This window comes from Anomaloglossus baeobatrachus, chromosome 6, assembly GCF_048569485.1.
Source record: "Anomaloglossus baeobatrachus isolate aAnoBae1 chromosome 6, aAnoBae1.hap1, whole genome shotgun sequence".
Classification (NCBI taxonomy): Eukaryota; Metazoa; Chordata; class Amphibia; order Anura; family Aromobatidae; genus Anomaloglossus; species Anomaloglossus baeobatrachus.
This window is the reverse complement of record NC_134358.1, coordinates 173,595,396-173,606,667: the sequence shown is the minus strand read 5'-3', so window position 1 is coordinate 173,606,667 and position 11,272 is coordinate 173,595,396. Positions and strand designations below refer to the sequence as shown.

General features: G+C 40.4%; 1 protein-coding gene across 1 annotated transcript; it reads left to right on the top strand.

The window, feature by feature from the left end:
* Positions 1-3,387: 3,387 nt before the first annotated feature.
* On the top strand, positions 3,388-4,205 carry AKAIN1 (A-kinase anchor inhibitor 1). The gene has a single exon (XM_075316387.1). The coding sequence runs from the start codon at positions 3,388-3,390 to the stop codon at positions 3,589-3,591; it is 204 nt and encodes a 67-aa protein (XP_075172502.1). The 3' UTR covers positions 3,592-4,205.
* The last annotated feature ends 7,067 nt before the right edge of the window (positions 4,206-11,272 follow it).

Here is an 11,272-nt window from a genome sequence, read left to right as displayed (position 1 = left end):
TGTTTTTTCACCACACTTTGAATTTTTGTTTCCCATTTTCCAATACACTGTGTGGTAAAATGAATAGTGTCATTCAAAAGTATAACTTGTCCTGCAAAAAAAAACCCTGATACGTGTATGGAGACAGAAAAGAAAGATTATGGAATAAACATTCTTCTGTAAAGTAATGAAGCAGTGTAGCTATGTTTCTACGGCTGACCTATTCAGATGTAGAAGAGCTCCTCTTGTGACATTGAAATTGTCAAATGCAGTAGAGACATCTATTCAGATATAGCAGAGCTGTGTTTGTCAGTACAGCAGAGATGAATATGACAAAATCAACTCTTCTACATTTCTGTTGTATATAAAGATGTGGAGATTTTGTGTTAGGGAAATCAGTGGTCATAATACTGCCCTGTCAGCTCTCTCTTCATCATGTAATCTCCGCTGGGTGCACCACTGATGCACATATGTGAGGTGTGTCTAAGGGATGTGAGCATGGATCTCTGTGTAAGCGATGGTAGATAGATTACACGCTATCCTCTCCTCTCATACCTGACCAGCTGCACGTGGTAAGTCCAGGTAGGACGATGCAGTGGACAAACAGTAACATATTTTATTCACAGTGCCTGATATTATGAGATAAATATATCAGCAAAGATGTCATAGGTGGTATGGAGATAACAGGATACCGGGGCTCCTAAACTGGCCCTCAGGCTAGGGGGCCTTAACTGTCATATTATTCTCAGAGATACCTCTGAAAGTGAGGACGTCTGGACCGCCTTCATGGCCCTGCTGATGGCCAAACCTGATCTAATGCCCCCTCTTCCCCTCCCCAGGGGAGGACTGGAACAGGAGTGGTTAAACCCAGGGAAATAAACAGGGGAAACCAAAACTCGATCACACAACCTGGTCACACAGCAGTATTAGACAACAAGTGATAAGGAGCAAAATAAGAGAAAGGAGGAGACAATGAGAGAATTCCACAATACTCAAGCAGCATGCAGTATAAACACCAGCAAACTGGGACACATAGCACATGGATTTAGCAGAAGCTACAGTCTACATGGGAAGACAGATTCTACCATTTTAAAAAGGTAGGCAAAACTGTGATAGGTTTCCCAGAATATGTGATCCTAGAAGTAACCAGCAGGCTAGCAGAGATTAACTCTTGCTAGCCCGACCATTAATGGGCACACAGCTGGTCGACGACTGAGGCTGCCTGTGCAACTCAGAAGCACCAGAGAAACCATAGTGTGGAATGTTCGACTCTGTAGTGTAAACAGCATCAGATGCTGCTATGACGCTCGGTGAGTTTTGGAACAAACTCCGTGTGACAGAAGAAGGGAAGGATGAGGTAGAAGATGGAGGATTGAGGTAACAGGCAAATCCTCTCTTCAATCCTAATTCATGTGTTGCCAATATGGTACTGACCAGAAAGAAAGGATGTGAGCAAACAAGATTGGAGGAGTTAAAAAGAAAGAGAGAGGCATGGTGGGAAATTACAGCTGTAATGCATGAAAACATATTATAATAATGGCCAGTAGATGGCAGGAAAGTACAATAAGCACTGTATAACTATCATATCCATGTAATGAATAAATCAAGACATTAGATATGTCAATGAAATGAGTGTAAACTCCAAAGAGGATGGCTAAGGAGCACAAAATTGATGGGAGAGTGCGTGTGTGGGCCATGTGTCAGGCACTGGAGCTGTTGGAAGAGACAATGTAGGCTGTATGCAGAGTCCAGGCAGCGTGTGATGAGGACGGGATATGGCCTGTGACAGAGCCTACTATAAAAGACCAAGGAGCAATTTGATGACAGCTGCACTCCCTGCTCTCTGGTCTCCCTAACTCACAGCGCACAGGTATCTGCAGTTGGAAGAGTCTCTGCACAAGTACAGGAATTGCTTCCAGCACCTGTAATGAAGAAGCACAGAAGCCAGGAGGAGTGTCTGCAGGAAACTGGGTGTGGAGTCTGTTGTGATGTCATGACCAGTCTCTGGACAGGAAAACTCTAGTTTGGGTGTGAGCAGCTCCTCCAGAATTAGGAAAGAGCTGGTCACATGCCTTAGTGTGGTATCTAGGCAACAGTTCAAAATGCTGACAAGAAGTATATTACAAACTGTTAGCATTCTGCAGCCTAGTTACACACATTAAATATTAAAAAATCTGGATAACCCCTTTAATTTTCTCTGTGGTGGTACTGCAGGAAAATTGAACACTTGCTGCCACTTTTGTCTTTATATTACTTCTAAAACTGCTTTCTTCCATCTGTGCGGAGTGTAGGTGTGCTATCCGAATGTTTTAATTATACAGCACACAGGATCATCAAATATGTCCTATTCTGTTCCTCAAAATTAAATAAGAAGTGCTCTTAGTTTTATGGATTTTATTCTTAGATCAATGATTTTAATGGACTTCTGAATACATCCATTCTACTCAATGGGTCTATGTTCTGCTCTATAAAAAAAATCAAGACGCACCAGGACATTTCTTACAGATGCGAGACTGCAGCCTAATGGTTCCAGCAGGGCAATAATTGGAAACTATTTTTTGGGTGACCTTTCTAAGAAAAAGATGTTTCCAAAAGCAGAGAATCCTCTTTTAAAGGGAGACCTGACATATTTTCCATATTTCTTCATATGCCAAAACTAAATGTTTTAACTGTGGTGGTGATATGCTAATTTGTAGGTGACTAGTCATAGGGGCATTATTTTCCACAAACTAATTATGTGATCATACCCCTGTGGGCGTGAATAACATGATTTGCAAAAGTGGTGTCAAGGCTTGCTCTTTTCAAATCTCTGCCTCCTTGACAATGCCCAGTAATCTGGTTGTACCCTGTAAACTGGGTTAATTGGCACATTTTGCATGCCCAGGGAGATTAGAAATGCAGGACTTTACTGTCACCTTTTCAAATCTCGCAGATGGCTGTGTTTTACATAAACACAGTCATCATGAGTATATGCAGTGCCCCAATGAAGCCAGGATGTGTACACCCGGCTTACTACACATCGTCGCAAGCCAGAGATTTGCAAAGAGCCTGTGGGGACGCCACTTTTGCAAATCATGTTACTTGCACCTTTATGGGCATGATAACATGAGTAATGGGATAATTAGTAAGGGAAAACAATGCCCCACCACTAGTCATCCACTAATTAGCGTACTACCACTGCAGTTTTAAAATTGATTTTTGGCATATGAAAAAATCATTAAGAGAATAAAATAAATACATGATGGCGGTTTGGGGAGGCGTGGGGAAGCGGTCAGGTTCCCTTTCATTTTAAAATAACATGCAATTCTGCTAATATACTGTATCTCTAGGAGTCACTTTCTTAATCGGTTTCAATCTGAAAAGCCATTTGCATCATGTCATGTGTATTTGATTACTTTCTATTTTTGAATGTTATTTTTTTCTGCCCTAGGAGAGAAACTTGGAAAAGGTCCGGAAGAAGTAAAATTACAAAATGCCAGTAAACAAATTGTTGAAACTGTAATCTTGCAAGCAGTGCAGCAAATATCTGAAGAAGACAAGAAAAGAGAAACCAAACAAGATAGAAGTATGGGTCAAACACTAGCAACAAGAAGAGTCCGTCATGAAAAGTAGTAAATGAGCTTAACTGCCACTTATCGACATTAGAGAATTTTGCCTTTTGCTTAGTTACAGAATCACTGGCAAAGTAATTGTATCCTCCAGCAAACCAAAACATCTTTTGAATGTCATAGCTACAAGAAGAACTCTGCTGTGAAATATGTCTCCTGTATATATAAGGAAAACAACTCCATGTTGACATTGTGCCTCTTGAAACCTCCTGAAAGAAATGAAATAGCTTCAGTGTCAAGATCATGAGTTCTAGTTTAATATGGAAGACTTTTCTAGAAATTGTCTGTTATACAAGAATTTTAAGATTTTTTGGGGTCAAATCTGAGTGTTAAAGTTATAAAATTGTCACGTCAATAATTAATTTATTGCTAACATTGTGCATAATTTAGACAATTAAAATATGACTGCATTTACAAATATTTTGAAGATTATGGATATTTTTTCCTTCCATTATTGATTTAATTAGCTCAACGCTCATAGTAGAACAATGCCTTATGTCATGTCTTTAGCCTAAAATTTTTAATAATTAATTCGCATTGGGAAAAGTAGCTTAAATTAGAACTATGCCTTCTGTTTATGTAATTGGAATAGTAATAAATAATAGCTTTAAATGACAAGTACTTGAAAATTCTATTGATTGTTATCTCTTTCCTCAAGTGTCATAATCCTATTTGGATAAATATTGCATCAAACTCAAAGGGCTTTTCCTATCATCATCACAAATTACCATAAATGACTGATAAGTGGTGCTTCCATTTCTGCTTCCCCAAACTATTGTTAGAACAGTTCCCATCAACCAGTGCCTAATGATCAAAACTATATAGCAGAGGTGGGACCCATCTATTAGATACGTATAGCTGTAAATATGCCATAAATATCTAAAATGAGAAATCTCTTTTCCATCTACATAATTAATAATTTTTCATTTTGGCATGGATTTTTGAGCATTGGTGACTTGAGGTCTACTGTCACAATGCTCGTACTGGAAAAAATAGAGAAGATTGGTGACATATACAAAGTATTTGGAAAAAAAATTAACCCTTTCACGACCGGCCGATTTTTCGCTTTCCGTTTTTTTTTTCGCCATTCTTTTTCTGAGAGACGTAACTTTTTTATTTTTCAGTCAATATGGTCATGTGAGGGCTCATTTTTTGCGGAACGAGCTGTACTTTTAAATGAAACCATCAGTTTTACCATATTGTGTACTAGAAAATGGCAAAAAAATTCCAAATGCTGAAAAATTGCAAAAAAAGTGCGATAGCACTATGGTTTTTGAGATATTTTATTCACTGTGTTCACTATATGGTAAAACTGATGTGTGGGTGTGATGCCTCAGGTCAGTGCGAGTTCGTAGACACCAAACATGTATAGGTTTACTTCTATATAAGGGGTTAAAAAAAAATCGGAAATTTGTCCGAAAAAAGTGGCGCACGTTTTACGCCATATTCCGTGACCCGTAGCGTTCTCATTTTTCGGGATCTTAGGCTCAATGACGGCTTATTTTTTGCGTCTCGAGCTGACGTTTTTAACGGTACCATTTTTGCGCAGATGCTACGTTTTGATCGCCTCTTATTGCATTTTGCGCAAAAGTTGTGGCGACAAAAAAACGTCGTTTTGGCGTTTGGAATTTTTTTGCCGCTACGCCGTTTACTGATCAGATTAATTGATTTTATATTTTGATAGATCGGGCGTTTCTGAACGCGGCGATACCAAATGTGTGTATATTTTTTATTTTTTTAACCCTTTAATTTTCAATGGGGCGAATGGGGGGTGATTTGAACTTTTAGGTTTTTTTGTTTTTTTTTAATTTTTTAAAACTTATTTTTTTACTTTTTTTTTTTATTTTACTAGTCCCCCTAGGGGGCTATTGCGATCAGCATTCCGATCGCTCTGCAGTATCTGCTGATCACAGCTGGAAGGCTGTAAACAGCAGATACGCTGTCTTTCTCTTTTGCTGTGCCCCGGGCACAGCGAAAGTGAAACCAATTCATGTGTAGTACAGGAGTCATCACATGACCCTGTACTACCATGACAACTATCGGGAGTCACGTGATCGCGTCACGTGACTTCCGGTTTCGGCGGTAAGTAAAACTTTACCGCGATTGCGCTTATAATGGCGCTGTCATGTATTGACAGCGCCATATAAGGGGTTAATCGGCACGAGCAGATAACGATTCTGCTCGTGCCTAGCAGGCACACATCTCAGCTGTGAAAATCAGCTGAGATGTGTGCCGATCGCGGCATGCTGCCGCCGGAGGACCGCGGGCAGTAAGATTATGTCATTTAGGACGTAATTTTACGGCCCGCGGTCGTTAAGGGGTTAAAGCATTTGAAAAACATTGTAATTTCTGTTTGCAGAACTAATGGGGTTTGTTATTGCATTTTCAGTATTCTAAATATATTATTTTTGGCAGAGTAACAAATGCCAAGTAAAACATTTCCTAACACTGTAGATTTTCTATGGATCTGTTATTACGAGGGGCTGCTGATAAGTCTTTGGCTTTGTGATCTTTTTTTGTTTCTATGCTAAAAAAAACATCACAAAAAGTGAATACAAAAACACATTTATGGATTAGCAGGATAGAGAGAAGTTTAGGGTATTTAATAAAGCAGATTACAAAAGTGATGAGGCTATTAGGGCATTTACGAGGGGCTGCTAATAAGTCTTTGGCTTTGTAATCTTTTTTTTTTCTATGGTAACGAATGTTATATGTGTCTAATAGATGTTTTCAAAATTTTGTGTTCGTTGCTTATGGCAACAGTGTTCTATGCACGCAGAAAAACAAAATGGCGGAGTCTAATGTGATATTCACAGCAACTGAGAGCAGAGGCGTGATAAAACTCTTGTTTCTGCAAGGAAAATCCGCAAAGGATATTCATGGTGATATGTTGCAGACATTGGGGGATCAATGCCCTTAATATTCCACAGTTAAGAACTGTGTTGCCAAATTTAAAACGGGCCACTTCAGCTTCAATGATGGGGAACGTCCTGTACGACTAAGAGTTGTTTTTGATCCGGAGATCGTCGATGTTGTGCACAATCTTATACCGGAGAATCAACGAATTTCAGCTAAAACAATAGCAGAGATCATGGGGATTTCCCGTGAACGTGTTTGTGTTATTATTCATGAACATTTGGACATGAGGACGCTATCTGCAAAGTGGGTACCCAATTGTTTGACAACACATCAGAGAAGCATGCAAGTGAAAACGTTTTGGTCCATTTTTCAGCATTTCCGGACTGATAAGAACTTCCTGGATCAAATGGTCACTATTAGAGATGAGCGATGTTCGATTCGAACTGTTCGCCAATTTCAAATTCGAGTGATTTTTGGGGGTGTTCGAGTCTTTCGACGAACTCGAACGATTTGCTTCAAGTTCGGCCGTTCGAGTTACCCTTCGATAACGGTTTGATCACCAAAAGCGTGGCTTTTCACAGTAAGGCTATGTGCGCACGTTGCGTATCTGCATGCGTCCTGCATCCCCAGCACAATCCCTCTCTCTTTCCTACTCACCGATCAGCTGCACGGCTGTCACAGAGCTCTGGCGGCTTTTCCTCTTTTGAAAATGGCTGCTGCTCATTATTTAATCTGGTATTCCCTGATTTCCCCGCCCACCGGTGCTCATGATTGGTTGCAGTCAGACACGCCCCCACGATGAGTGACAGCTGTCTCACTGCAAGCAATCACAGTTGCTGGCAGGCGGGTCTATATCGTGCAGTAAAATAAATAAATAAATAATTAAAAAAAAAAAACCCTGCGGTTTCCCCCAATTTTGATACCAGCCAAGATAAAGCCACACGGCTGGAGGCTGGTATTGTCAGGATGGGGAGCGCCACGTTACGGGGAGCCCACAACCCTAACAATATCAGCCAGCAGCTGCCCGGAATTGCCGCATCCATTAGATGCGACAGTCCCGGGACTCTACCCGGATCATCCCGAATTGCCCTGGTGCGGTGGCAATCGGGGTAATAAGGTTAGGTTAATCATGACAGGCGTCTCCCCGAAATACCTTCCATGATTAATGTGTAAGTGAAAGTAAATAAACACACAACGAAAAATAGTTATTTGGAATAAAAGACAAAAAAAACCCCTCATTTACCTCTTTATTAATCCCCAAACAACAATCCAGGTCCGAAGTAATCCACACGATGCTTTCAGCTCTGCTACATGAAGCTGACAGTGAGCGCCGTAGAACACGAGCACTCTGTGTCAGCTCCACGCAGCAACTGAAGTGAGCCGCGCTGTCACCGGAGACTTCACTCAGGTAGTGCCTGCGTGTCTCTCTCTCTCTCTCTTTTTCTGTTTTTCTCTCTCTTTTTCTCTCTTTCTCTCTTTTTCCCTCTTTCTCTCTTTTTCTCTCTTTTTCCCTCTTTCTCTCTCTTTCTTTCTCTCTTTTTCTCTCTTTCTCTCTTTTCCCCTCTTTCTCTCTTTTTCTTTTTCTCTCTTTCTCTCTCTTTCTCTCTTTCTCTTTTTCTCTTTTTTTCTCTCTTTTTCGCTTTCTCTCTTTTTCCCTCTTTCTCTCTTTCTCTTTTTCTCTCTTTCTCTCTCTTTCATTTCTCTCTTTTTCTCTCTCTTTCTCTCTTTCTCTCTCTTTCTCTTTTTTTCTCTCTCTTTCTCTCTTTTTCTCTCTTTCTCTCTCTTTCTCTTTTTTTCCCTCTTTCTCTCTTTCTCTCTCTTTCTTCCTCTATCTTTTTCTCTCTTTCTCTCTCTTTCTCTCTTTTTCTCTCTTTTTCTCTCTCTTTCTCTCTCTCTTTCTCTCCCTTTCTTTTTCTCTCTTTTTCTCTCTTTCTCTCTTTCTCTCTCTTTCTTTCTCTCTTTCTCTTTTTTTCTCTCTTTCTCCCTTTCTCTCTCCTCTTTGTAGCTGAATAATACACTTCTGGATTCTCTACTGCAATACAGAGGTCAAGATTATCAACTCTTCCTATGCTTTTCATTACAGGCAGTGGCTCAATGGGTAGAGCTGCCACCTAAGGAGAATTAGTTCACGAGTTCGAGTCCCGGCTGTCCCGGTAAAGAATTTAAGAGGGGAGGAGGCGGACATCAGCTGTGAGCCGCAAGACACACCTCTAAAATCGAAGCAGTTCACGGAATGAGGCTGCATTGCTCTCTCATTCTCTCTTTCTCTCTCTTTTTCCCTCTTTCTCTTTTTCTCTCTCTTTCCCTCTCTTTCTCGCTCTCTCTTTTTCTCTCTTTTTCTCTCTTTCTCTCTTATTCTCTCTTTCTCTCTCTCTTTCTCTCATTTTCCCTCTCTCTCTTTCTCTCTCTTCCTCTTTCTTTCTCTCTCTTTCTCTCTCTCTCTTTTTCTTTTTCTCTCTTTTTCCCTCTTTCTCTCTCACTCACTTTTTCTCTTTCTCTCTCTTTCTCTCTCTTTTTCTCTCTCTTTTTCTCTTTTTTTCTCTCTTTTTCGCTTTCTCTCTTTTTCCCTCTTTCTCTCTTTCTCTCTCTTTCTCTCTCTTTCATTTCTCTCTTTTTCTCTCTCTTTCTCTCTTTCTCTCTCTTTCTCTTTTTTTCTCTCTCTTTCTCTCTTTTTCTCTCTTTCTCTCTCTTTCTCTTTTTTTCCCTCTTTCTCTCTTTCTCTCTCTTTCTTTCTCTATCTTTTTCTCTCTTTCTCTCTCTTTCTCTCTTTTTCTCTCTTTTTCTCTCTTTTTCTCTCTCTCTTTCTCTCCCTTTCTTTTTCTCTCTTTTTCTCTCTTTCTCTCTTTCTCTCTCTTTCTTTCTCTCTTTCTCTTTTTTTCTCTCTTTCTCCCTTTCTCTCTCCTCTTTCTAGCTGAATAATACACTTCTGGATTCTCTACTGCAATACAGAGGTCAAGATTATCAACTCTTCCTATGCTTTTCATTACAGGCAGTGGCTCAATGGGTAGAGCTGCCACCTAAGGAGAATTAGTTCACGAGTTCGAGTCCCGGCTGTCCCGGTAAAGAATTTAAGAGGGGAGGAGGCGGACATCAGCTGTGAGCCGCAAGACACACCTCTAAAATCGAAGCAGTTCACGGAATGAGGCTGCATTGCTCTCTCCTCTTTCTCTCTTTTTCCCTCTTTCTCTTTTTCTCTCTCTTTCTCTCTCTTTCTCGCTCTCTCTTTTTCTCTCTTTTTCTCTCTTTTTCTCTCTTTCTCTCTTATTCTCTCTTTCTCTCTCTCTTTCTCTCATTTTCCCTCTCTCTCTTTCTCTCTCTTCCTCTTTCTTTCTCTCTCTTTCTCTCTCTCTCTTTTTCTTTTTCTCTCTTTTTCCCTCTTTCTCTCTCACTCACTTTTTCTCTTTCTCTCTCTTTCTCTCTCTTTTTCTCTCTCTCTTTTTCTCTTTTTTTCTCTCTTTTTCGCTTTCTCTCTTTTTCCCTCTTTCTCTCTTTCTCTTTTTCTCTCTTTCTCTCTCTTTCATTTCTCTCTTTTTCTCTCTCTTTCTCTCTTTCTCTCTCTTTCTCTTTTTTTCTCTCTCTTTCTCTCTTTTTCTCTCTTTCTCTCTCTTTCTCTTTTTTTCCCTCTTTCTCTCTTTCTCTCTCTTTCTTTCTCTATCTTTTTCTCTCTTTCTCTCTCTTTCTCTCTTTTTCTCTCTTTTTCTCTCTTTTTCTCTCTCTCTTTCTCTCCCTTTCTTTTTCTCTCTTTTTCTCTCTTTCTCTCTTTCTCTCTCTTTCTTTCTCTCTTTCTCTTTTTTTCTCTCTTTCTCCCTTTCTCTCTCCTCTTTCTAGCTGAATAATACACTTCTGGATTCTCTACTGCAATACAGAGGTCAAGATTATCAACTCTTCCTATGCTTTTCATTACAGGCAGTGGCTCAATGGGTAGAGCTGCCACCTAAGGAGAATTAGTTCACGAGTTCGAGTCCCGGCTGTCCCGGTAAAGAATTTAAGAGGGGAGGAGGCGGACATCAGCTGTGAGCCGCAAGACACACCTCTAAAATCGAAGCAGTTCACGGAATGAGGCTGCATTGCTCTCTCCTCTTTCTCTCTTTTTCCCTCTTTCTCTTTTTCTCTCTCTTTCTCTCTCTTTCTCGCTCTCTCTTTTTCTCTCTTTTTCTCTCTTTTTCTCTCTTTCTCGCTTATTCTCTCTTTCTCTCTCTCTTTCTCTCATTTTCCCTCTCTCTCTTTCTCTCTCTTCCTCTTTCTTTCTCTCTCTTTCTCTCTCTCTCTTTTTCTCTCTTTTTCCCTCTTTCTCTCTCACTCACTTTTTCTCTTTCTCTCTCTTTCTCTCTCTTTTTCTCTCTTTTTCTCTCTTTTTCTCACTCTTTCTCTTTTTCTCTCTCTTTCTCTCTCTCTCTTCTCTCTCTTTTCTCTCTCTCTCTTTTCTCTCTCTTTTCTCTGTCTTTTCTCTCTCTTTTCTCTCTCTCAGACCTGGCGATGATCAGCTGATGCGGTCACCTGACGGAATCCGCTGACACTATAAGTCGAGCGGTGAGGCCGGCTTTTTACCGCCCGGCCGGCTAAACTATCAGCTGCTGCTGTTGGACAGGAGTCTGCACAGAAGTGTGTAGTTTTTTTTTTTTTTTGCACTGATGCATCAGCTGATTGTATAAATGCCGTTTATACAATCAGCTGCTGTCTCATGTGATTCAGGCCCTTGAACCTGACACATCATCTGATCGCTTTGCCTTTCAGCAAACCTCCAGAGAGACAAACAAAGATAGATGAGGAAAGACACAGACCTTGATAGAGACAGATGGGGAAAGAGACAGTGAAATAGAGACAGA